This window comes from Platichthys flesus, chromosome 2 (assembly GCF_949316205.1).
Source record: "Platichthys flesus chromosome 2, fPlaFle2.1, whole genome shotgun sequence".
NCBI lineage: Eukaryota > Metazoa > Chordata > Actinopteri > Pleuronectiformes > Pleuronectidae > Platichthys > Platichthys flesus.
Window position 1 is genome coordinate 25960746 of NC_084946.1, and position 26565 is coordinate 25987310.

The 26565-nt window shown below is 43.1% G+C and overlaps 2 protein-coding genes across 3 annotated transcripts in view; one reads left to right on the forward strand and one right to left on the reverse strand.

Moving 5' to 3' along the window:
* The window catches only part of stab1 (stabilin 1), a 46033-nt gene that overhangs the window by 4224 nt on the left and 15244 nt on the right, over positions 1-26565 (forward strand). For both annotated transcript variants that reach the window (XM_062408587.1, XM_062408595.1), the window contains exons 5-49: positions 141-210; positions 354-449; positions 1161-1274; positions 1725-1912; positions 2083-2219; positions 2334-2461; positions 2699-2775; positions 3988-4110; positions 8125-8262; positions 8549-8620; positions 9322-9435; positions 9725-9778; positions 10708-10788; positions 10893-11051; positions 11747-11809; positions 12504-12596; positions 12682-12768; positions 12866-12977; positions 14287-14473; positions 14721-14814; positions 15189-15347; positions 15627-15722; positions 16348-16440; positions 16579-16626; positions 16779-16915; positions 17555-17666; positions 17811-17888; positions 17993-18094; positions 18187-18291; positions 18732-18866; positions 19065-19193; positions 19806-19859; positions 20140-20253; positions 20829-21024; positions 21651-21746; positions 21877-21922; positions 22487-22566; positions 22641-22766; positions 23193-23266; positions 24472-24543; positions 24840-24959; positions 25052-25099; positions 25635-25715; positions 25891-26037; positions 26379-26513. In XM_062408587.1, coding sequence (XP_062264571.1) covers positions 141-210; positions 354-449; positions 1161-1274; positions 1725-1912; positions 2083-2219; positions 2334-2461; positions 2699-2775; positions 3988-4110; positions 8125-8262; positions 8549-8620; positions 9322-9435; positions 9725-9778; positions 10708-10788; positions 10893-11051; positions 11747-11809; positions 12504-12596; positions 12682-12768; positions 12866-12977; positions 14287-14473; positions 14721-14814; positions 15189-15347; positions 15627-15722; positions 16348-16440; positions 16579-16626; positions 16779-16915; positions 17555-17666; positions 17811-17888; positions 17993-18094; positions 18187-18291; positions 18732-18866; positions 19065-19193; positions 19806-19859; positions 20140-20253; positions 20829-21024; positions 21651-21746; positions 21877-21922; positions 22487-22566; positions 22641-22766; positions 23193-23266; positions 24472-24543; positions 24840-24959; positions 25052-25099; positions 25635-25715; positions 25891-26037; positions 26379-26513 — 4770 coding nt within the window. The remainder of the gene's footprint in view (positions 1-140; positions 211-353; positions 450-1160; positions 1275-1724; positions 1913-2082; positions 2220-2333; positions 2462-2698; positions 2776-3987; positions 4111-8124; positions 8263-8548; positions 8621-9321; positions 9436-9724; positions 9779-10707; positions 10789-10892; positions 11052-11746; positions 11810-12503; positions 12597-12681; positions 12769-12865; positions 12978-14286; positions 14474-14720; positions 14815-15188; positions 15348-15626; positions 15723-16347; positions 16441-16578; positions 16627-16778; positions 16916-17554; positions 17667-17810; positions 17889-17992; positions 18095-18186; positions 18292-18731; positions 18867-19064; positions 19194-19805; positions 19860-20139; positions 20254-20828; positions 21025-21650; positions 21747-21876; positions 21923-22486; positions 22567-22640; positions 22767-23192; positions 23267-24471; positions 24544-24839; positions 24960-25051; positions 25100-25634; positions 25716-25890; positions 26038-26378; positions 26514-26565) is intronic.
* On the reverse strand, positions 4142-6949 carry LOC133971308 (nuclear factor 7, ovary-like). The gene has a single exon (XM_062408607.1). The coding sequence runs from the start codon at positions 6712-6714 to the stop codon at positions 5311-5313; it is 1404 nt and encodes a 467-aa protein (XP_062264591.1). The 5' UTR covers positions 6715-6949; the 3' UTR covers positions 4142-5310.

Genomic DNA, 26565 nt, shown 5'->3' on the forward strand with positions numbered 1-26565 from the left:
TTTTTATGCCTTTGTGCTGGGCATTATTTCTAATTTGTGTTTTGCGTGTGGAGGGGAACAAGACGTTTTTTAAACATCTTGTTGATTTTGTGGTGATATAACTAAACGAATGGTAAAAATGAAAAACCTTCTCTGTTCAGGACGGCTTCTCTGGGTTCGCCTGTCAGGAGTGTAAGGACCCAAACGCTTATGGAGAAAAGTGTAATAAAGGTAAACTCTGTCTTGCCTCCTCACCTCTGAGCACACACGAGTGAAGAATATAACCTCTCGATGTGAACACTGTGTTGGAAGCAGCAGAAACCTCCCACAGCTGTTTGATAAACTGTCCCTGCACTTTGTCTGCATCTGTACAGAGTGTGGCTGTGTGCATGGAGTGTGCATGGCAGGTCCAGACGGGGACGGACAGTGTTTGTGTCAGCCGCCGTACACCGGGAAGATCTGTGACCAAGGTGAGACCGAGAATCATCATGCAGCCAAACATGTTAGGCTCAGACTGTATAACTACATCTCATTGGGTTTAATTAAATATCATAATTCACAAATTCTAAGATGCTCTGATTATGTTAGGCTATTAAATCCCTGGTATTAATTTGTCATCCACACTGAAAAATAAATTAACAGAGAACTTATAATGATAGACGTTTTTTTACTTTTATCTCGACTAGAAGGAGGACGGCCTTATCTCTGAGTAATATTCTGCCGTGAACTTGTGGGAATAAATTTAATTTACACCTCTGAATAAGAATATGGATTAAATTATTTATTCCCCACGGAACAAACAAAGGGGCGGCTGCATGCAGACTGTCTCCTCAGGCTGCATATCAGGCTCCGGAGGGCTCAGTGGAATGATGGCGAAGCGCTCGGATCCAGGATAATTTAGCTTCATTTCTAGATACAAGGAGGAAGTGACCACATGATGTGCATCATTACTGAAAGTCTATGGTTCACACTAATAATTAAAGGATGAATTTGGACTAAAACAGACAAATGAAGGGAATCAGAAATGATTTCAAAACGATCGAGGAGCACAGACAAACTGTGGGCCTTGTCTTCAGGTGTCAGATCACGTTGTAATTACTGCTCCATGTGCATGTTTACTGTTTGTGTGATGTGTAATTGTCGCTCACACTGGTGCTGTGGTGTGTTTGTGACATTGACAGTGAACTCCAGGTGCAGCAACTGCAACCCCTACTCATTCTGCAGCGGAGAGGGAGACACCGCCAGCTGTGAATGTTTGCCCGGATACAGGAAGACAGCAAAGGGCAAATGCGGAGGTAAACAAGCTGCTCCACATTCAGATTTCTCTGTTTTTATTTGAGACTTTAAATAACATTGTAGTGCAAAGTGTTTGAATTCAATACTTTATGTGGTAAATATGCATTGTGACTCCTCTCTACTGAATGGATCACAGCTATTGGAATTTAATTTAGCAATTTGCTGATCTGGAGGCTGATTTCCTCCTTTACAAACCTATAATAACCAATATAAACCAATATTAATGTGTATATATATATATATATTATCTGCCTCTGCCAATCGGACAAGTTGCATCACAACATAAAGCAAAAATAAGAAGTTCTACCTCCAATTAATGCCATAACTCCATTGTGGTTTGTGACGGCAAATGACCACAAGGGTGTAATCCTGATTTTATATTTGAGGGTTATTTACAGGGTTTCATCTGGACCCTAGTGTAGACTAAAAATCTTCATTCTCCGGTTCAGGTATTTGTTCAGGAACAGACTGTGACGTCAATGCAGAGTGCTCCTCACAGGGGTCAAGGGTCAGCTGCGTCTGCAAGCCCGACTACCAGGGTGATGGAAGGATCTGTGTACCCAGAAACCCTTGCTCAGAGAACAATGGAGGGTGTCCCATGAACTCCACCGTGTGTGTCTTTAGAGGACCCAACAAGGTGAGAGAGCTCCAGAGCTGGAGTGATGGGGTTCGATGACACTTCTTAGAATTTCATTTTTTTGATCTGAAGTTAAGACAGGAGCAAAACCGTAATAATAATTGGTGGAAGGGATTTCTTTAACATTGTGTTTATCTGTGTGTGTGTTTGTGTGTCTGTTTGTCTCTCAGTCCAGCTGTGAGTGCATGTCTGGCATGTCCCCTGTAGGTGGCAGCCCTGAGTTTGGATGTGAGCTGGTCTCTGCTTGTTCAGCAGACACGTGTGACCCCACAGCTGTGTGTCAGACCGAGCTGGATGGACAACCCCGGTCAGACTCACAAACACTGTTTTTGTCTCTATGTCTTCGAGCTCTGTGTTTAGTTTGTAAGAATGTGTGTATTGTTGTGTAATTAGTCGTCCCGTCACCCTCTTCCTCTCTCAGGTGTGTGTGTGAGGCCGGTCAGATCGGTGATGGTCGGCGTTGCTTTGGTAACCTGATGGAGCGGATCATAGAGCTCGGCCGGAGCGGACCCCAGAGAGAAAATCTGACTGAGGCTGTCTCCCTGTTCGGTAAACAGAACCAGAACCACTACCCAAACCCTAATTGCTGGATTCACTGATCCAGTTTGATTAGATCCAGTTTAACATTTACATTTAATGTGGATCTAAAACAATGTGTTCAATAACTACGGGATTAGAGTTGTTAAAAAATGTTCTGCCTCTCTCACCACCTTCCTACAGTTTGGTGTCATTGTGGTGGTGGTTGTGTTCTGACTTTTGGTCTTTGTACCTGTGTGTGTGTTTCAGAGAAAGGCTGTTTTCTGCTGCTGAGTCACAACGGCCCTTTCACAGCTTTCATCCCCCTGATGAGAACACCTCTAACTGTAGGTTCACCTGTCTGTCTGTCTGTCTGTCTGTCTGTCTGTATAGGTCTGTCAGTCTGTCTGTCTATCTGTCTCTATATCTGTCTGTATATCTGTCTCTCTCTCTCTCTCTCTGTCTCTCTGTCTGTGTGTCTGTGTGTGTGTGTGTGTGTGTATGTATGTATGTGTGTGTGTGTGTGTGTGTGTCTGTCTGTCTGTCTGTCTGTCTGTCTGTCTGTCTGTCTGTCTGTCTGTCTCTATATCTGTCTGTATATCTGTCTCTCGCTCTCTCTCTCTCTCTGTCTCTCTGTCTGTCTGTCTGTGTGTGTGTGTGTGTGTGTGTGTGTGTGTGTGTGTGTGTGTGTGTGTGTATGTATGTGTGTGTGTGTGTGTGTGTGTGTGTGTGTGTCTGTCTGTCTGTCTGTCTGTCTGTCTGTGTGTCTGTCTGTCTGTCTGTCTGTCTGTCTGTCTGTCTGTCTGTCTGTCTGTCTGTCTGTCTGTCTGTCTGTCTGTCTATCTGTCTCTATATCTGTCTGTATATCTGTCTCTCTCTCTCTCTGTCTCTCTGTCTCTCTGTCTGTGTGTGTGTGTGTGTGTGTGTGTGTGTGTGTGTGTGTGTGTGTGTGTGTGTGTGTGTGTGTGTGTGTGTGTGTGTGTGTGTCTGTCTGTCTGTCTGTGTGTCTGTCTGTCTGTCTGTCTGTCTGTCTGTCTTTCTGTCTGTCTGTCTGTCTGTCTGTCTGTCTGTCTTTCTGTCTGTCTGTCTGTCTGTCTGTCTGTCTGTCTGTCTGTCTGTCTGTCTGTCTGTCTGTCTTTCTGTCTGTCTGTCTGTCTGTCTGTCTGTCTGTCTAACTTCCTCTTTTAATGGCCTCCTCAGTTTTCCTCAGCACATAAACAGACTGTAAATAAAGATGGACGATAACGTCTCCATTATTCAGCACAGTAATGATGAGCCGTGTGAAGCCGCACTCAACCAATCACGAGTCAGTTTAATTTGTCAATCATGACATTCAACCCCAGTTTATAGCATCAAATAACAGCATTTATAAATAATAATTAAAACCAAACTTGAGTCCAGCTCTACTAACATGGAGGAGGTATCTATGACGGTTACCATTTTTGATTAGAGCTACGTCCTGATCCATAACACATGAAACACCTCCTCTCTAGTAGGAAGGAAATGATCAACAATTAAATCCTAGATTATTGCTCTACTACCTTACACTTTGCTTACAGGGCGTTAATGAGGAGGAGGTGTGTAAAAACCACCTGATCCTGGGTCAGCACCTCTACAAGGATCTGGAGGGACGGGACGTCAACCTGTATGGAGGAGCCAGGTTCAGGAGCAAAGACAACAAGGTAATAATAATCAACCGAGACAAAATTAATTGATCCCTTAGATTTAATTTTTATTGATCCCACAATTAAAATAATCCAAAGAACAATCAGAGAAAAATCACAATGCACAATTTATATTCGCTTTCTGTTAAACATCTATTCAGTTTTGATATCCACATTTTCAACACAACATAACACAAAACATTGAAGTGATACTTCCCTTCTACCGGAGACATTAAATGAAAACACCTTTTCCTCATTATGTGAATTTCCACCTATTTCTAAGCATTTTATCCAAAAATATATCAACCCCACCGTCCAGTGACACAAGAATTTACATCACAAATACAAATGATACACAATCAAAGAATCTGTAAAAGCATCACAGCTTCGTCAACCATCATCTCAGGATGGGTTGCTATATTAACCACCGTCAAGATGTCTGATTGTACGGTTCTTCTCTCGCAAACTCTCTTTGACAAGCGCCGGCAGCGGTGAGCAGCGAGCACACAAACACACACAGGTTCAATTTAGGCCCCTTGTCAAGGTGATTGGCTACAGCTAATACGACGAGCGACCACGAGCACGTCAGATATTTTATCCGGGGACAGCGACGCTCAGCTGTTGTTCAACACTGCATTGCTTATGCTAATTATGTTTTCTAATTGTTATTATAAGCCTCTGAGCTCAGTAAACCTGTATCCCGGTTTTAAAGCAACACTATGTAGCCTACACTGGGCAACAGCGCCCTCTGCAGGCACAAGTGGAGATTAACTCTGTTGGGCTCCGTGCTCTGACTGTGTCGTCCCACTCACTGAACTGAAACACCCCTCAGCTGTGGATATTACCAGAATTATTTAATATTTCAAAAGTTTCCTACTTCATTTGGATTTCTAATTCTTTTTGACTGATCTACAGTTCAGCTTCACTCTTCAACTTGCTGCAGCGGAATCATTCAATCGAAGCAGTGACTCTCAGTCACTTCCACATTTCTCACGTGAGGTCACAACCACTCTCAAAAGTCACATCGAGCAAGAACTGGAAGTGATTTCTGCTTCTTCAACTTCTAAATATGTAATTTAATTTTACAGAACAGAGATTATTAATAACATTGTAAATCTAGCATTACCCGCAATTTTATAAAACGACCAAAGACAATAATCAAAATTATATCTTGGCAAATGAAAAATGTGTGTAAATCGAGAATTTTCATCATGATCTCTAACTCGGCTGTTCCACGGTCACAGACACCTTCACTGGTAAAATCTTCACTGCGAGACGACTCTCTGTGTAAATGTATGGAAACAGGGTTTCTGTGAAAGTGTGTTTGAATGTGTGTATGTGTGTGTTGGAGTCAAGATCAAAGAAAGACAGTTCTCCTTCGTCGAAGTCCAGACGAACCCTGATCCTCTGGAGCTTCTTCTTCAGAGACAGATCCTGCTCTGAGCCTGAGGTGGAGAACGCTGTCAACTTCGTATTGAAGAACATAATTCTCCACAGTCCTGCCTTCAGGCGTTCGCTCATCTGGGTTTGCTCTCCCAACACGCCCAGTTCCCAGTCTTTGTTGTCTCCGACGCCAACGTCCCAACTGTGAGTCCCTGAGTCAAATCCTTGACAGCCGAGAGCAGAGCAGGAGAATTTGGTCCTCTCCGTGTTTTTCGGAAGCTGGCGCCTCTCTCCAGATCTCACACTGGTCAGATCTTCAGACACGACAAGCTCGGGGTCGGCAGTGTTTGGATCCAGAATCACAGGAGTGTAGGAGACCATCTCCTTCATCTTGTTCCAGATGTTGAAGGTCAGGTTGCCCAGGTGTTTGGCCTCGTCTATCAGAGCTCCTGAGAGCAGCTGTGGATCGTCCAATAGGGGGCGCTGCTGGACTCTGTCTACTGCAGTCTTGTAGTTGAACAGGAACAAGGCGTCCTCAGCTCTCAGCTCCTTCTCTGTGACTCTTACTGTGTGAGAAAGAGCTGCTATGTCTCTGTTCAGACCCACAATCTTCTCCTTCATCATCTGACTCTTCTGCTGCTCTTCCTCCCTCAGAGCAGCGATCCTGGCCTCCTCTTCCTCCTTTAGAAACTGCCGAAGCTTCTCAAACTGCTCCTGTATCTGCTTCTCTGTTTGTCGGGCCTGGACCTGAATGTGCTGTGCTGTTTGGTCCCAGTTTCCTTTAACTTGTTCCAGCTGCTTCAGTTTCTCCTGCAGAGGCTTCAGGTGTTTCTGCAGCTCCTCTCTGTGATCCTGTGCAGCCTCATCAATGGGTCTGAATGTGTGGTCGGTGTGTTTCTTTGAATCTCTGCAGACGAGACACACGGCCTCCTTGTGATCCAGACAGAAGAGTCTGAGCTTCTCAGCGTGCAGACTGCAGAGAACCTCAGACTCTACCGATCCTTTGCGATCTCTCTCCTTTAAGAACGCCTCACACAGGTTCTTCAAAGCCAAGTTACGAGGTGGATTGCCCGTTGACGATTTAGTCTTACAGCACGGGCACAGAAGTGCCTGTTTCCCCCTCCACCATCTCTGCAGACAGGCTTTACAGAAGCTGTGGCTGCATGACAGGACCACAGGATCTTTGTAGATATCATGGCAGATGGGACAAGAGAAATCCTCGTCTGATTTGGAAGACATTTTGTCTCTCAGTAAAACTGAAAGCCCAGCAAACGGACAGCGAGGTGTGTCGGTACAAGAAGATTTACTTTCACTTTGAGTCGTGGCTCGGTCCGCAGCGTGTTGAAGTTTAGGTATTCCAGTATTCCAGTGTTTCCAGTGTTTCCAGTGTTTCCTCCAGCAGTAGTCCTCTCAGTGGATGTGGTTGTTTTTGTGTAGCGGTTTTTCTTATTGTGTTTATTTCTCTGTGTGTGTGTGCGTGTCTCCTCAGGAAGAAGGAATAATACGTTTTGCTTCCTGTTTGTCTCAGTTAAGTAGCAGTGGGTGGAGCTCTTATCAGGCATTTCTTCAAACTCCTCATGTTTATGACACCAAGTTATTACATATCAAGGAGAGGATTTTTACGAGGTCATGGGGACACTGTTTTTCCTCTATTTCATGCAGACCAATCTTAATTATTCAAAATTCATTACTGATCTGAATCTAATGCAGGAGTAATGAGTCAATAACAGTTTAACCAAAATTTTGAACATGGAATATACATATACATTACTGCATGAATTTCCTTTACCTAATTTGTTTTATTTATGCCTCCCTGACCAGCAGCAGGCAGTGGTGGGAGGCATTATGCTTTAAGGTTATCTGTCTTTCCATCTATCCTATTGTTGTGAACACAATAGCTCAAGAATTCCTTCAGGAAACTTCTTCAAACAGGGTTCAAACATTCTCATTTAATGAGTATGTAAAGATGAACTGATTATATTTTGTGGGTCAAAGGTCACGATGAGCCCTTTGTTCTTGTGAAAATGATATATCAGGAACATCTGTTTGAAATCTCATCACATCTGCCCCAAACACTCACTGAGACTCAAGGAGAAGCTGATAGTTTTCAAAGATCACTGTGACTTCACAAAAAAACTGTGTGAGCATGTTATTTTAAGAACTCCTCCAGAAAATCTATTTAAATTTGATTAAAAGCTTCACTTAGACTCATGGATTCATTTAGATTAGATTAGCGTGATCGAAGGTCACAGTGACCTCATGTTATTGTGAATGCAATATGTCAATAAAACCTGGAGGGACTGAAAACCACTGGTTGCTGGAGGGCAGTAACTGTAGTAAAGATATGATTTGCTGGTTATAATGTGAGGCGGCTGCATTTCTCTCAAATGACATAGGCCTGTGCCTTGGACAAAATTGCCAGTTTTATTGGGGGTTCGTGAAGTATCTTAAAATGTGGGTCTGCTGTAGAAATGCATCTGTTCATCCATTCAGCCCATGATTGAATAAGACGCTTTCAGTGACCTTTTTAAAGCTTTTCTGAAGAAGTCCGTCCAGTGAAGGTTTCGACTCTCTGTGGAATTCTTAATGTGTCTTGTCGTCAGTTATTTTGCTCATATTTGTTAAATGCGTGTGTCCTTGTTTTTGCAGAGGTTCATCCTGATGGAAGACCCCAGCAGACCATACACCGTTCTCCGGGAGGACCTGCCAGCAGCCAATGGGATCATCCACATCATTGACCGGCCAATCACAATCCCTCTGTCTGATCGGTCGCCTCGTGACGAACAGGTGAGTTCAACAGCTATTTCACACAACGTGGAAAATCTACACAGAACTGATATATATTGTATTGAGACATAAAGTTTAAACTAAATGCTTCAGTAAAACTGTCATGACCATGTTTAATGAAACCTTTTAGTTTATTTGTGCTCAAAGTAACACAAATCAATATGGTTCAGTTACTTGACTATTCATCCTCCTGTGGGAATAATCTGACAAAGGTCGACCCTCGTTTCTGACCCCTGGTCTGAGTGAGTAGTGATTTGAATTCTTTCCTCTTTTTACTTCTGTCCAGTTCGCTGATAAGACGATCGGAGAGATTCTGACTAAGGATGGAAAATACAACCGCTGGCTATCTCTGGTTGATGTGAGTGTTCTGTCCAGGCTGGTAAAATCGCACAGATATACGTTTTTATCTCAACATGATAGGAAATCAAAATTTCTTGGTCAAAAGCAGTTTTCAGTATTTCTATCTCCTGCTTCTTCTGCTCTATTACAATTCAGAAGAAAGAAAAACAGTAACAAAATGATTAAACATTAAATGCATCGACTCTTATGTAAGATGTTACACGAAGTGTGAAGCCAATAAGACGAACAGTTCTCGAGACATGTGAGCCACAGACAGACAGAGACTTCTGGGAGGAGTTACCACCTCCCATCAGAGCTGGGCCGTCCTTCCCTTGGGCTTGTCATCATGCTTCAGAATGAATTTGGGACAAGTCCCTGACGGTGTTGTGTGATTGCTAAGAATCTCATCATCTAAAGTGCATAAAACCTCTGCACAGCACTGTATGCTCTCCTTCATGTGCATATACAGGACGTGTTAATATTCTTGTCTTAAACAAATCAGCTGGAGAAGACGTATTCAAGAAACTGTTTCTGCAGAATAAACGTCTGTTTGCTGGTAAACATTTTGGATGGTAAAGCTTCTGATAACAAACTGCACATGTGAGACAATGGGCAGGTTGACCGCCGTAGCAGCAGGAACTACTGGGGAACTGGCATTAAACATGAATCTGTGCTAAATCCGTGGTTCTAATCAGAAGTGACATGTTTGTGTGTTTGTAGAACTGCGGGTCGCCCCCTCCTCTGCGGGGTCCTGGGCCCCTGACGGTGTTTGTTCCCACCAACCAGGCGGTGGATCTGGCACGAGACGGCAGCATCCTCTACATGCTGAATGATGTAAGGACACAAGGAGAGAGTCACGTCTCAATCATTCTTCAGTCTTTATCTATTTGTGGTTAAAGTTAATATCATCCAGGTGGAAAAAAGGGAGGAGCCGGCTGATGTTTTATTTTTGTCATTGTTATTCTAAATCTGAAACCTGGTCTGTTCCTGCTAAAGATGTAAATCTTTAAAAACTGTTTCTCAACACTGGGTTTAATATTTAGAACGGCTCAGTAATGTAAAAACCTAATGTCATTATTCTATGTTAAAAACAACCAATGTTTAATTCTGTTCTTCTTTTAAGGCCAAACCTAAACTCCAGGAACTCCTCAGACACCACGTTTACTCCAAGGCTGTGGTAAGACCCCCCCCCAGACAAACACTTCCTCCATCAATCCATCGGTTTCTCTTCTGCGTCTTTCTTTCCTTTTGCCTTTTGCCTTCTATTCAACACGATTGTTCCCAGCGAGATTTCTCATCACTGCCAACATGCTTCCAAGCGTCCTTTACGTTGGCATGGTGGTTATTCAATACATCCACTAGAGGGCAGTGCAGACGATGGAGGAGGTTGTGAGAATGTAGCTCTTAGGAAAAAGTTTGCTCAATTTTGCCTTCTTTGTCTCCTAATAAAGTTTCAGAGGATGTGCACAAATATACACACAGTTGATGCAGATCAGGGACAGAAGGCTTCCCGCTTAAAAAGTTTGTATTTTCTAAGGAGAAAAATCGTTGTTATATCTGTGTGTTTTGTAGTTCTTTGTCAGCAACACGAATTTTAGCTAGTTGTAATAAAAGTAGAAACCAGACTGACGTGAAACTGAGTCTAACAACACCCCGTCAGAGTTTTTCTCAGCTCGGCTGTGGGGAAACTCTTTGCCGGCAGTTTCAGAGATAACGTGGAGTTTCGACCGTTACTCCGATACTCCGATACTTCAACTTATCTTCGATTATGGGGAAGTGCAAAGTAATTGGTTCATATGTGTCATACTTCACAAAGGTCTTTAATTTCGTGCATTCTGGTCTAAAAAGTTCTTAAATTGAACTTGCTTAAACCTGCAGAAACCCAGAGATAGATTTTACAGAAGGAACCTAAGAGTCCTAAGAAAAGGTTGTGAACATATCCTTTAGACAACTCTTACCTCTACTCTTGTGCCACCTTCAGGAGAAACGTTAGTTTTAACTCCACTAACGGTTGTGGCTCTAACAATAATGAAGTTAACATGTTAGGATGTTGTTGTTTTTATTTAAACCCTAAAAGTTCTATTTGATCCTTTATTCTCTGTGTAGCTGACAGTCGACGAGTTGTCCTCTCTTCCTAAGATTCTGACGATGGCCAATCAGATCGTCACCATTTCTGTGTCCAACGCTGTAAGTGTCTCTGATTAGTTCTTCAGTTAATTGTCATGATTAATTCACAGGAGACATTCTCACTTTCCATTGGCACTGCCTGACCCTCCTGCTTTCTCCTGCAGGGTGAGATCCTGCTGGGGGAGAAGGGCGTCCGACTGGTGACCACCAACATCGTGGCGTCCAACGGGGTCATCCATATGATTGACGGGCTGCTGTACCCGCCCTCCATCCTCCCCATCCTGCCTCACCGCTGTGACATCATCGATTACAAGATCACCGTGGTGAGAAGCCCGAGGGCTCTACGTCATGTGATGATTAGGTGTTGGTCCATCAGGGTAACCAGTAGGTGGTGCTAACTCAACAGATGAAGGCCATTTTACCACTGCAGAAGAAGAGGGCTTGTTGAGCTGAAGCCTCCACCTATGCAGCATGTTTGAACAAGCGGCTCGATGACACGGACACTACGTCTGTTTCGTTCATTCATTTGCAGAATCCTCATTGGTCCACACACGCCTGATATTTTGTCTCCCAGAGCAGAAATAACAGTGACATTTAAGTAAGTGACATTTAAATGTTACTCAAGGCGACAATTATTCACAGAATCTGTTTCCATTGCACAAAGATGCAGTTTCATCGATTACAAAAAGTTAATAAAATCACGGCTGATCTCCAAAGCAGTTTTCTTGCAATAAATCAAGATCTCAACTACATAAATACAGCTGCATTACCTCACAGCTAGTTCCGCCTCGGGTCAACACTGGTGAACATGAAAGGTCAAAGTCTGTGCTTCATATTCTGGAGCAGCGAAAGCAGGTGATGATGAAGTGTGCACATCTATCAAGGATTGTGTAACTACGTCAAAATCCTTTCAGCATAAACCAGATGTGTGATGTCTTCAAAGCTCATGCTGATGTTAAAAGGACAAATTGTGAAAGTGTTATTAACGTGTGTGTGTGTGTAATTGTGTGTTTTTCAGGGTGAGTGTGTTCACTGCAGTTACCTCTATGAGACAGAATGTCCAGCTGGCAGCACAGAGATGGTAAAATACGTCATTGTTACTGCAACATCATTTCTATTCTGTTCAATTCCCCCCCTGAGATCTACGTATATGTATAGATTTATGAGGCTGTTTGGTAGTTCATGAATAAGGTGGAAGCTCGTGCTGATGGGACTTCTGGTATTAATGGTTTGTGTTAAAGGTCTGAGTGTTCGATGGAGTCACAGTGATCTCATTTGCTATTTATACCCGTGAACGCACAGATTACACTTGGCGTCATAAACATAAAACATTTTTAACGCTTGTCCTACTCTGTACTCTGCACAAAACTCAGCTACTCATAGATTTTCATTTATTAAACGCTATATTTTACATGTAAGGATCAACTTTGAGAGTATTTTAGCATATAACTTCTGTATATTTACCCTGTCAAAAGGGGTTTTAGTAGTTTTTCCTTACTTGTGTTGAGGGTTAAGAACAGAGGATGTCACACCATGTTAAAGCCCTATGACAAATTGTGATTTGTGAATATGGGTTATACAAATCAAATTCGATTGATTGATAACAATGAGAACTGATCAACTCTTGATTGTTTTCAGTCTATTACGTACAGAATATTGCTTCTATTATTTCGGTGGACACCATTCCGTGCATTGAGTTGATCACATTGTCTATTATTTTTTTTACTAATTTCCTTGTCTTTCATGCACATAAGGATTTACTTCTGTCTCTCCAGGACAAACATCAGACCGGCTGTTTTTACCTCGCGTCTCCTCTGGCACACACACAGAGTCTCGGCTGCGCTAAGTACTGCAACACCACCAAACAGGTGAGAGTGGATACACCAAAACCTGCATCAGGAGCCTTATTTATACTGAGCATTGTGTGTCTCTGTGTGTGTGTGTGTATAACAGGTAGCGGAGTGTTGTAAGGGTTTCTATGGTCCCGACTGTAAACCCTGCATTGGAGGATTCCAGAATCCCTGCTACGACAAAGGAGTGGTGAGCAACAAGCCAACAACTGGGTCACATGAGTCTTGTCCCTCAAGTGATTTTGCTTCACTTACATTTATTTGTATATTTGTTTCACCACATGCAGTGCTTTGACGGTATCCAGGGGAATGGCTCGTGCGGCTGTCAGTCAAACTTCAAGGGGCTCGCCTGCCACATCTGCTCGGATCCAACCAAGCACGGGGAGAACTGTGACGAAGGTAAGAGCGGAGGGTCTCCTCGTCTTCACAGCCTCTGACTCGTGTCCACAGATCGATACTAAGCCCCTCACGTCTTCAGAGGCCGAACTGATCAGGGATCAAATCGATGCTTCAGCTGCTCCTAGTGTTTCATTGAATGGGTAGAAATGGCTGCATTCATTTCCCCCAGTTGCTTTAATGCAAGGTGTCCAAACTGTTTATCCTAAGGGCCACATATAGAAAAAAATACGAAGGTCTGGGCCACTCACGCCGCCAGTTCTGAGGGACAGCTGCCATACAGTGGGCCATAGTCCATCACATTACATTTCATCAACGGGTAATTTAACCTGACTTTAGCTGCTCTCATCACGGAGTACACAGACCGTGGATGAATTAAGGAAATCACACAGTCGGTAGACATTTTCACAGGCTGCTTACTGACAGAGCCACACTGTAGGAGGAGCAAAGGTCACGGGTGCATCTTGGAGTGAGAGATACATTTACACATGTCCTCACCATCTGTACATCTTCTCAACACCTCCAGAGGTGCTTTGAATGACTCTCTGTTGTGTTAACTCGTAGCTGTGTGGGATCAGATTGCCGTCTGAACCACCTAAGACACATTAAAGCTGTGTTTAGACACAAACTCCTGATAATGTCCGGAGCATTGGGACATTTGCAGGAGCCAGGGTAGAGCAGCAGGAGCTCCCCCCCCCCCACATGGGCCCTTATCACCATACGCTCTTGAATATAACGTGATTCCAAGGTCACATCCTCACTGCCGTCTTCTTTGTGTAGGGCGGCTCTTTGTCATCGTGAGATATTGGTGTTTGTTTGTTTCAGCTTGGCATCTTTCACGTGTTAGAAACGTCATCAACATTCGCACTCGCTCAATTGGAATTTTCCTTGAATGGAGCAAGAGGAGAAGAAAGTTATTTCAATTTGTCCTCATGGACACATTAATGCATCCAATAGTTCTTGAGACATTTCGCATTAAAACCACAAAAGTCAACCTCATGGTGGCGCTAAAGGAAACCTGAGGAAATCACAGATACAGTTATTCCTTAGGTGACGATTGTCTGTCATGAGTAGCTGCTCCATTCTAAAGAAGTCTAACATTCGTTTAACTGAATTATAATTTTCTATTATATATTGTACTGTGTTTTACTGTCAGTTAGTTATTTAGTTATTCCACTTTTTTAATGATGTATTTTGCCTGGTGTTTCATTGTTCTGATGTTCTGTGTGTGTGTGTGTGTGTGTGTGTGTGTGTGTGTCTGTGTGTGTGTGTGTGTGTCTGTGTGTCTGTGTGTTTGTGTGTGTGTCTTCAGAGTGTCGGTGTGTCCACGGCCTGTGTGATAACCGTCCAGGCAGTGGGGGTGTTTGTCGAAGAGGATCTTGTTATGAAGGGTTCTCTGGGGACCGCTGTGACAAGACGGCCACGCCCTGCAACTCTGACGGGCTGCAGGAGCACTGCCACATCCACGCGTACTGTACACACACAGGACTGCAAACCACGTATGTGCATTACACTGTGCATGCATGCTTAGTTAGGTTTAGTCCCAGCACATGCCGAAGTGTCCTTGGGCAAGATGCTGAACCCCAGAATGGCCCCTCATAGATGTTGAATGCAGCAATTAGAAGTCACTTTGGATAAAGGCCTCATCTAAATGACATGTGTTGTCAGTAGTTTCTCCTGTTGAACCTGAACCTGATTACCGGATTGCGTTAGGACCAACTCATGAATCTTTGTGTGTTGCCTCAGGTGTGTGTGTAGGGATGGATACGAGGGTGACGGTCACTCCTGCTCTCCCATCAATCTTTGCCTGAAGAGCAACCGAGGAGGCTGCGACACCAATGTAAGTGTGCCGGTGTTTGTTAAAGCTCCCTGGAGTTCTAAATATTTTCATCTGACCTATTCTATTTGACCTAGAAATAATATGCCCCCATAAAGCTGGTAAAGCAGGTACACGTTCTCTGTTCAGTGTTCATTCTGACATTTTTATTACAAAGTGAAGAGTGCATTTAGGCATTTATCTGCTGATGAAATTCTACATGACGGTTGTACTTGCTGCACCTGGATCAGCTCTGTTCAGTTCAAAATGGGAGATATTGAATATCAACATTGTCAAACTGGCAGTTAGTCAAGTGTGATTTTTATATCTAAACTTGGACTTGGATTCAAAGCTGTCAAACCATATTTCGAACATGTCCTCTCTCTGCTTCCCTACAGGCCGACTGTGTGTACGTGGGTCCAGGTAACATGTCATGTGTGTGTGTCGAGGGCTGGACAGGTGACGGCAAAGTGTGTGTGGAGATAAACAACTGTCAGTTGGAGAGTCGAGGCGGCTGCAGCCGCAACGCAGACTGTTACCACTTGGGACCCGGGCAGGTCAGTTCAACAAACTTAAAGTTAATATTTTTCTTAATTTCTTAATTTTGTCATAATTTAAGTTTCTAAACCATGTACATTGTAATTCGCTTTGTAACTTTGTTTAAAACAGTTCTTCATAAATCTTCTTCTTATTCTTCTTCTTCTTATTATTATTATTAGTGGTAGTAGTATTATCTATCTAGTACGAACAATCTATGAATCAGCTTTGTGGCCGTACATTCTTTAAAGGACTGTTAAGAACTTTGTTTGTTTGTGTGTCTCTTTGTGTGACTGTAGAGTGAGTGTGTGTGTAAAACAGGCTACATGGGCAACGGGATTGTGTGTGACCTGATCAACCCCTGTCGCAAAAACAACGGAGGCTGCCATGAATTGGTACACACACACACACAAACACATACACACACACACACACGCAAAAAACACAGCAATTAGCTTCAAGGTTGTCTAGCTGTGAGCGACGGCTCCAGTAGCACGACAAACTACTGCAACAGAAACGTCTTGTGAATGATGATGTGGTGGTTTAGATTTATAGCTTCACAATAGATTTGAAATTGAGTGCAGCAACAGGTGGGCGGGGCTTCAGCCACCTCTGATTCGAGGATGTTTAATTTTCCATATGTCAAAGGTCAGAGATGTCTCCAGCAGTTGACTCTACTCCAGCATTGGCACTGCCAGGTCCAAAATGGTTCAAAACACTGGTTGGGGTTATGAGCCTATTTCCAACGCATAAATGTAGATTTTTATACTTTTGTCAATAAATTAGATATTAAAACCATCATAAAAAAAACAAAAACATTTAAGACACGTGGCAATCCACCGCTGCCACAGTTTATGGTCATACTTTGGTAGAAGGTAGTTCTCAGTTACAGTAGATAACTGTGAACGAACCTCGGACAGGTTGCAAGGTTGTGATTCTGCTTCATCTCAAGATTCAGTACTTGCTTCTGTAATGAGTGAAAATCCCCCGTGATCCCTCTCTGCTTTTACACCATGTCAGGCAAAGTGTAAGGCGATGAACGGCACTCGCACCTGTACCTGTCCTGAAGGCTTCGATGGAGATGGGACCATCTGCTATGGATCGTTACTGGAGGTGACTATTCACATCTCAGTAATGCAGGCTGAGTCGTTTTCTGCATAATCCTGCTAACGGACAGACAAACAGCAATGAAGACATAACTTCCTTTGTGGGTTAAAATGACATTCATTACATTACTGTGTGTGTTTGCAGGAAATGGACCTGAACCGACGGTCGTTCATGTTCCAAATCCGGATTATTGTAAGGAGGCACCAGACTCAAATCTTCACTACTAACAAAGCTATGATGCTTACATGCTTTTCAGGCTAATACATCTGCGAGATTAACAAATCGACATCATTGTTTAATGTGTGTGTGGTTGTGTGTGTGTGTGTGTGTCTGTGTGTGGTTAGTTCTGCCCCGCTGTTATTCAGGAGCTAAGCGGTGGGAACCTGACAGTGTTGGTTCCGTCAGAAACAGCAATGGTTAACATGACTTCAAATGAAACCTCGTTCTGGTACAGTCGTCACCACCTGCCTCACTTCCTGCGGTCAGTCACCTCACGCACTAATATTTTGATATAATAATTTTCCTGTTTCTAATAATAATAATAATAATGCTTTTAAAAACTGTGTATCATAAACATCTTATGAATAAAATGAGTTGCACTGTGGCATTCACAAAAGGAAGTTTGAAAAGATTCAGTTTGATTTGATCGCAGAGTGTTGAAGTGGGCATGTTGTATATTTTATCACAACAAAGCAAAAAAACTGTGTATCATAAAATCATCTTATGAATAAAATGAGCAGTGAATGAAACATGCAAGAGAATCGAACTGAATATGCCTGTTTGAAAAGATGAGTTCTTAGAAGAGACTTAAAAATGGAGAGAAAGTCAATGTTAAGAATGTCAGAGGGTAGAGGGTTCCAGAGTCGGGTGGCAGAGCGGCTGAGGGCTGTAGATCCCATGGTTGTTAAACGGGCAGGTGGTACAGTGAGGTGGATGGAAGAAGAAGGGGGGGGGGGGGCAAACTTCAGCAGTTCAGAAAGGTATAGAGGAGCGAGATTGTGAATCACCTTAAAGGTGAGGAGCAGGATCTTAAAAACAATGCAGTATTATGGTTCAGAGGAGGTGAATCATCTTGTCGTGTGTTGTGAGTCTGTGTTCCTCTTGCTCTTCCTGGTTGCAGGTCCCACATCCTGCCAGGAATCTACCTCATGGAGGATCTGGAGGGAATGGTGGGCAGCCGGTTGCCCACTTTAAACCCTCTCACCTCCTGGGAGATCAGCAACAGCAGCGGCGTAAGAATGTGATAACCGTGTCTGACATGCAGTTCGTTTTTTACCAACTTTCATGCAATTTACAACAGCATGTCCTCAAGCCCCCTAACGAGGCCCCATGCAACTATCTTCATAACCATAGAGCTTTGGCTTATTTTGTTCCAGGAGATTCACATTGGAAACGCCTCCATCATCGAACGCAACCTACCGGCAACAAATGGCTACATTCACATCATAGACCAGGTGAGTGTCACCTTCCTCACAGCAACACTTCCACCAAAGGGTATCTTTTTAGATGGATTCAATCTGATTATCTGCGAGGTAAAGTTTAATTTGGATGTGATCAGATACTGACACCACCGATGTCAGGATTCCCCCCCGAGCCACCCCCGCTGATGGGCTTCCTGAACTCCTCCACCAACTTCACTCTCTTCAGACAGTACGCTCTGGTGAGATACCTGTTGGTGCAGTCACCTGTGTGTCGATTCAAAACCTGGTTTGTTTTTAAACTGTGTGTGTGTGTGTGTGTGTGTTTTCACAGATGTACAACTTATCAGAGAGCTTAAATAAGGTAGCTAACACCATCTTGATACCCACGGATGACGCCATCAGGCGACACCTCAGCGAGACTAATTCCTCCGTCCTGGTAGGTCCAGATGATACGAACCAGTTCAAAAACTCCTCATTAAAATGAATAAACCAGATCAGGTGGTGCTAGGTTAGATGGGGGTTAACCAATCAACGGTGACTTTTCCCATCAACATCTTTTTTTTTCAACACAGAAGCATTTGGAAAAACAAATCCTCTCATTCACATATTTTTCTGGCTCTGAAGCACAAAGAGGACGTCAGGCTTAACTCCTGAAATGGGATTGGCCAGTTTCTTCCCGACAGGGGAAACAGCTGCCACTCGGCCCAAAAAACAAAACTGGATCAATAACACAAATCAATAACACAAATCAATAATACAAATCAATAACACAGATCAATAACACAAATCAATAATACAAATCAATAACAAATCAATAAACCAGAATCTTTTTGTAACCCCTTCCTTTTTGTCTGTGCATTTTTTGTATCTGTCCAGGACAGGGATGTGATCAGGTACCATGTGATTTACAGCAAGGTGCTCTACCCTGACCAGCTGTCTGACGGCTTGCTCAAGAGCACTTTGTTGGGCAACGACTACCAAGTCCAGTTCCACCTAAACGAAAAAAACCAGGTAGCTTCACACCCAGGGTGTTGGCTCAGTGACCACACTGTTGGTTTTTACGTTCACCAGTTATCTTTTATATTGATATAAATAAATAATATAAATATTTCAAGATTTTAGCTCATTTGTGAAAGTCAAACCAGATGTGTGTGTGAATCTCGACCAGCCAGGCGAAGCAAAGAGTCTGATTTGTTTCTCATCCTCCAGACAGTTGTGAACAACGTTCCTATTGAAGGCACCTTCTTTGAGACGTACAACGCTGTCCTCATCGTCCTCCCGCAGGTCCTCAAAGTCCGCCGCAACAGATGCAGCAGAGAGGTCTACCTGACCAGCGATGTAAGGAAGAAGGGAAGGAGGGATGGTTCTATGAATGAATAATGTAGGAGACATAGATGGACACATGAATGGACGGATAAACAGACAACCAGTACAACCAGTAGATAGATGGACCAAAGGACATGGGAATGATTGAATGGATTAACCTGATTATTTGTGTAATGCATGCACAGCAGTGAGAAGTTCATCAGCGCTGGTTAGAGTGGATAATAAATCAGAGGTTGTAGCACGGTCAATGAAGCACAAATGGCTCAAACTGAAGCATTTATTGACACCTGATGCTTCAAAGAGAAAAGCAATGATCAATATAAATGAACACAGTGTAATACCACCCAATTTTGAAGGAGTTCCTCTTACAGGGTGTATTTAAACACATATTCATACATTTGTGAAGACTCAGTAGAGAGCACGCCTCCTCTTAGTCCCATTAAAGTCAATCAAGCTGTATTGTATTTTTTTTGTATTTGTATTTTTACAGTGCTTCGACACTGTTACTTTAATTCTGTTTTTCTATTACTGCTGTAACAAGTGAATTTCCCCATTGTGTGGATAAATAAAGAAATCTAATCTAATCCAACCACTCCCTCTCTCTCTCTTTCTCCCTGTCTGCAGGGGAGGTGTACCGACTGCAAAGGATCACCTCGATGCGGATATGGCTTCAAACCAGTAAGAACCGTGTGTCAGTATAAAGAGGGTGGACACAATAAAATGTATACCCAAGTAGCATAATAAAAAGAAATACAGGATCTACCTGAAAAGAATGACCTTAGAGTTAAAAACAAAAACACTGTGGCATTCACAAAGGGAAGTTTGAAAAGATTCAGTTTGATTTGATCGCACAGTGTAGAAGTGTGCAGGTTGTATATCTGATCTCTGTAGGCACCTTTGCTTATTCTACAGCTCTCACTGTGTGTATCTGTTGTGTTTCTTACGCCTTCTACTACAGATCCAAGACCAGTTTCCTGCAGACATGAAGCCGAACTGTCATTACAGGAAGCGTTTTAATCACCGGAGGAAGTTAACGCAAGGCTGTGTCATCAAATGTCTTCATACCACCTTGGTCTGCAAATAATATTATTACTGTGACTGCTACTAGCCAAAATTCTATGCCGTGCATGAAGTATGATCTACCGCAGTTGTTCATGTTGAATATTGAAAAAAGTCCCTTTAGAGGACTAGTTTCTAATTTCTCGGCCATGCACAGACCGTTCTCCCACCAGTGCCGCTCCTATCCGTTGGTGTAGTTCAGCTCTTACTCTAACAAACCTGCATAGCTTACAAACCTATGTTGCTAGCATGCTAGTGAGGCTGAGGAAGCAGATTGGCTCCAGGAGGAAGTTGGTGCCAGGCTGTGAAACATAATTGGTTTACCTTGCATTAGGGTTTCCCATGGTTTTGCTGATATAACAACTACTTCTACTACAATAACTGCTGCTGCTACTTGTAGCTACTACCACTACCCTTCAGTGCTACAGATCAGTTTGGATATAGAGAACTCTTTTATTTTGCAATTCAATGATGGTTTCCTGTTATTTTTTGCTTTGAGGTGAAGCCATAATAAACATTTGCATATTAGACACTTAATGGGCATAGAAGCCAAAATAATACTGATAATACCCTTTGTCTGTCCTGCAGGATCACAGCTGTTGCCCCGGCTTCTTCGGTCACGAGTGCTTCAAGTGCCCCGGGGACGTCGGCAACTGGTGCTCCGGTAACGGGAAGTGTAAGGACGGTGTCTTTGGCAACGGGGAGTGCAGCTGCCAGGAGGGTTTCCACGGCACCGCATGCGAGGACTGTGAACCAGGAAGATTCGGAGTCAACTGCACGTCCCGTGAGGACACTCATCCTGACAGAGACACTCCTCAACACAGAGAGAGGCCCTGAAGCTTTGTCTGCAGTGATGTGTTTCTGCCACAAGGGGGGCGTTACTCCGTTAAACTGACCACACACACACAAAAGTAGACTTCTTGAGGCTTGAGCTTTATCTGGTGCTCGTTGGCCTGAAAAAATCCAAATCATCTGTTTCTCAGAAATCTGTCAGTGGATGATAAAGCCACACAAACTGTAGGTATTTGATCTCAGACTCAGAGTCACATAATCAAGTGACTTAATGAAGACAGAGAGAAGAACCTCAAATACAGCTCGGCTGCCTGGGGGCAAAAAATATGCAAATAGTGGTATTTAGCAAAAAAGGTCTGTGCATGTCTCTTCTCTGCAAAACTGAGCTAATGAGATGCAGGCTTACTGATGGAGGCTAAGAGCTGCTGCACACTAGAGGATGAACGGGATGATTTGAGACAAACAATCTAAAGCAGCACAACAATGTACGATTCTCACAGACCAGCAAAGCTTACAAATCTGTGAGGATGACTGATAACTTTAAGAAATACACAACAGAATATATGTTTTATACATCATTTTTTAATGTGTGTGTGTGTGTGTGTGTATATGTTGCAGAGTGTGTTTGTGACCATGGGAAGTGTGAGGACGGTCTAGCAGGAAGCGGCAGGTGTTTGTGTTATAAAGGTTGGAAAGGATCGTCCTGCTCTGTAGGTAAGACACATACACACACACACACAGACACACACACACACCTCACTGAGTGTTTTTCTCTTCCTTGTTATCGCCTGAAATCATTGTGTGTGTGTGTGTGTGTGTGTGTGTGTGTGTGTGTGTGTCTCAGAGATCAAGGACGACGCCTGTGGAGGTGTGTGTGACGAGAACGCCAAGTAAGTCCTCCTGTTGTGACAATGGCTGAGTTGTGTGTCATCTGTTTTTGTAATTTGAATCAACCACCAGGGCTATACGTTTACCCACAATGCAACCCTACCTGGTTGTCTCCTAAAACGATACAACACAACAAGACGACGGGCTCTAAATACGTCCAGAGCTTCTTCTTTGTACAACGGGATGGAGGGGAGACGTGTCGTTGATCTTTATATACAGTTCATTGTCAAAATGTACAACAGTGTGTGTTTGTGGTGATTCAATTCAGTTTCATTTTTATAGCTCTAAATCACAATAACTTAAATTATTTTAGGGCACTTTACATCGTAGATAGGACGGTACGCTAACTTGGAGAAACCCAACAGTGGGCAGCAGTGTGTCCCAGTGATGCTCTATGGCACAGAGGAACAGGCTAAATCAATCTGACAGCGCTCGTCAGGCTTCACATCACTGAAGTGAACATCACCAGACTTATTACATGACGCAGCACAATGATCACAGACAACAGGAATCGTCAATGGCATCTTCAGTAGGAATGTGACATACATGTTTGTGCTCTGCTGTAGCTGCATAACAGGGCCACAGGGAGGTGCTGCTGCGTGTCTGTGTGTAGCTGGATACGAAGGCAACGGGACCTACTGCAAAGGTAAAAACAAACACACACAAACACATGTACGTGCATGTATCAAATCTGAATACTTTTTCCTCTCTGTCTCTCAGAGCTGGATTTGTGCAGCAGGTCTAACGGTGGATGCTCAGAGTTTGCAGTCTGTGTGAAAGTGTCCGCAGGAGTGAGGACCTGTACCTGCAAAGAGGCGTACACCGGAGACGGAGTCGTCTGCCTGGGTTCGTAGTCCTGACTCCTGACCCCTGATCTCACAGCCCCAGCCTAGAGCTCCAGTCCTCTTATCAAGAGCTGGCAAAGTCTCAAAATATCAATTATCAAATTCATGCCCTAGAATGTTCCTCAAGAGGATATATTTTGTGGAAAAAAACTCTGACATGTTTGGGAATCCTGTCTTTCTCTTTCTTCTTTGATTGAGAGAAGATAGCATCAGAATCAGAATCAGAAATATTTGATTGATCCCAAGGCGGGTCTGGTCCTCCTTGCAGGGGGCCTCAGTGCCTTAGCCCAGTCCCGCTCATGTCTACAGTGTGTGTCCAGTACAGAGTGGGGGAAAAGTGCCATTCAAGCTCTATCAAAAGAAACAAATACACCTTCCAACCACTCCAAAGCTTTCTGATTCACAAAAAAATATTTTGTGTTCACAGAGCTGGACGGCTGTCTGGTGAACAATGGAGGCTGCCACAAGTTAGCAGACTGCATCAGAACAGGTCCCAACATTGTAAGATATCACTGTCCTGTAATTTAATCTGAGTTTGCTGTGGTGCTTAGATATGACCCAACGCTGTGTCAACCTGGATTTCATGGTTTCATTTCCTCCTCAGTATCCGGAGGCGGCAGTTAAGATCAAATAGCATCTGACGGTCCTTCTTCTTCTTCTTCTTCTTCTTCTTCTTCTTCATCTTCCTCTTCGTCTTCTTCTTCTTCTTTTCTTCTGTGTCTTGTAATTATTACTTGAGGAGGTTATGTTTTCAAATGTGTTTGTTAGTTAGCAGAATTATGCAAAATCTACTGTATATATTCCCTCCTAGTGCATGCCAATACACAACTGCAGCTGAAACTATGAGGTCTGACTGTCTGTTTGCACACACAGCTATACAATTCAGCAATGGAGGAAAACACAACCTTTGAGATCTCGTGTTATTCTGAGTGTAGGGTCTTTGGCTGTGCAGCAGTTAAATTAAGAAGGACTTTCTCTGACTTCAAACTTTTTCAGAGATAACTCATTTTAACGTCTACATAGCCAAACACACATCACAGCTGTTGGTATAAACCAATTTATGTGTTATATTTATGATCTTGTCAGAGATTTTGCATTTATACAGTTTTATAACTGCGGCACAGCAGCTTGGAAATTCTGGTTAACATGTTGTGTTTACGGGCCGTGATTAAATCACTGTGTCATCCTCATTCCACTAACGACAGAAGGAGACAAATACATAAATGAGAACATCTATATGGTTAATGTGACCTCATTAAAACACGATACAGCTACAGAGAGCAGGGGGACACTGGTGGAGGGTAGAAGAGCTGGAACTGTGGCTGTGTCTTTAGCTGCCTATTCACAGCTCAATCTGTGGCAGGGAAATTAAGATGGTAACTTTTTGTCGTCTCTATTTTTCTCTGTGAACAAACATCTTCAACGTGGATAACCGATGATACATCACAGCTGCTGTCACTAACCTGTATTCAGGTTTGTTTTGTCAGACTGGGTCCTGAGCATGAAATGATTCCGCTCTGCCCTCCGTCCCACTCTGTACCAGATGTTTTTAATGTGAATGCCCAAAAGAGGCTGGAAAGGAAGAAAATTATCCGCCTGGATATCTCTGGATGCAAGTTGATTTTAAAATGTAGACAGCTTAATGTAGACCTGATGGATGAGGTTTTTCTGAATGTTTAATTGACTGTTTTGGTTTTCTTTTCCAGACGTCCTGCCACTGTCGACCGGGCTCTCAAGGATCAGGCAGATATTGTTTTCCTGCCAACCCCTGTAGAACTGTACGTCTAGATATCATCTGTTTCTTCATCTTTTTTGTTTTTGTCTTGTTTTATGGAGACAAGTCTGAAAGGTCTGAATGACTTCTTTGGAAAGATCTGGCTGTTAGCATAGGCAAATGCAATGGACACAAGGTACTGGTGGGGTGCCACACAGTCAGAGTAATGGATCAATACATAAATATGTGATAGAGATAAAGAAAACCAGCTGGTGATACATGCAGATTGTGGTTTGCAGGTGTTTTAATTTGTGTCCTCTAACAGCAGTTTGGGGTTTGTGTGTGTTTGTGTGTGTGCAGAATAACGGTGGCTGCAGTAGATATGCTCGTTGTGTGTACCTGGGCGAGGGCCAGAAGAACTGCACCTGCACGAGGGACTATATTGGCGACGGAGTGGATTGTCGTGGAAATACCTTCTTTGTGAGTCGCCTGACTTCTGACCTCGGACTCTCCTCTGACCTCCTATTGCCACACCTGTCCTCTTCACAGGAGTCTGTTTGTCTGTCTTACAGGAGGTGTATCGATCGCCTGAGAACCAGTACTTACACCGAATGCTGTCTGTGAGTTGTTATCGTTTACTTTCTAATCCATAAATGACATACTTTACTAATTTAATGCTGTTTTGTAAACATATGGATGGGTTGTTTTAAATTGATGCTAATCAGCCGGACACTGAATTTCTACGTTGCACAAAAGTGTCAACTCACTGTGACACCAATGCTTTGTGAACTGAAGTTTTAAAGCCTTGAGTTTGGAATTTTGTCCGGCCCCATCTTGGTTTTTGGTGGTAAATCTTGTCATACGATATCCCCCAAAAGTGAAGCAGCAACATCTTGATCGCCCCCTGTTGGCTGGCAGCAGCAAAGGTCATGGGCATGGGCCAAGCAAAAAAATAAAATAATGTCCTATTAATACATTTTTGCCAAAGAAAGATTTGAGGTTTATTTTGTGTAGTTCTTATCACACTGATGAATTATCCTGTTTGATTTTAGTTCTTTGATTGGTTAAAAAGGACCTGATTTGATTTGCCTCATGAAACTGACCTCAGATCCATCGTCACATACGTTCATCTGTTATTTTTTTTGTGTTTCTCAGTTATCAAAAACTAGGACTCTTACTGATGGCGGACCGGTCACTGTCTTTGTTCCTGCTATGGATATCTACAATGTTACTATTGTAAGTACAGTATCTACTTTTTGTATATAATCTAATGCAACAATTGGTTTTGCCAATAAATGTATTTCCAATTAAGAATATTAAAAATATTCATCTGGAACATAGTTGCTATTGCTTGATATGTGTATCATTGATATCCGTGTGTGTGTGTGTGTGTGTGTGTGCGCCTGTGCAGATTGAAGAATGGAGGTTACATGGTCGTCTCCCTGACTTGACTCTTAACCACCTTGTTGCCTGTGAGACTTTGACCTTGAGTGACCTCAAGACAACCGAGCGTGTCGTCTCATTGTCGGGACACATGCTACACTTCAGCGTGCAGCAGGTAACACACACAAACCGGTGTCTGACCGGAATGAGAGAGACTATGAATAATCAACTCAATATTAATATAAGTTTAAAAAATACTGTTTCACTGTTTGGCTTTTTTTATTCTTTTCATTTATACCAAACGGCAGCGATTCAGTCGATGCTCTGTCATACTTGCATTTAAAATAATGAGATTTGGATTTAAGCGTTGTGGATTTGATTAGAGGGAGGGCAAAGTTATTCTGTCTGTGTCTGTCCAACTGTCCCTGTCTTCAACTTTAATTGTCCATTTATCTCATCTTCGTTTGTACCTGTCTGTGACCCCCGTCCCTCTCTCCTGTCTGTCTCCCCCTGCAGGGTTCAGTCTGGATCAACAACAGATCGAGGATTGTGAAGAGTGATTACACCACGAACGACGGAATCATTCACCACATTGACACGCTCCTGACGCCTTACCAGCTGCAGGACAAACCACTTCTCCAGCCCGACAGGGTTTGAGTTTAAAACTATCGATGATTGATCAGATTTAATAGACAGAGAGTGT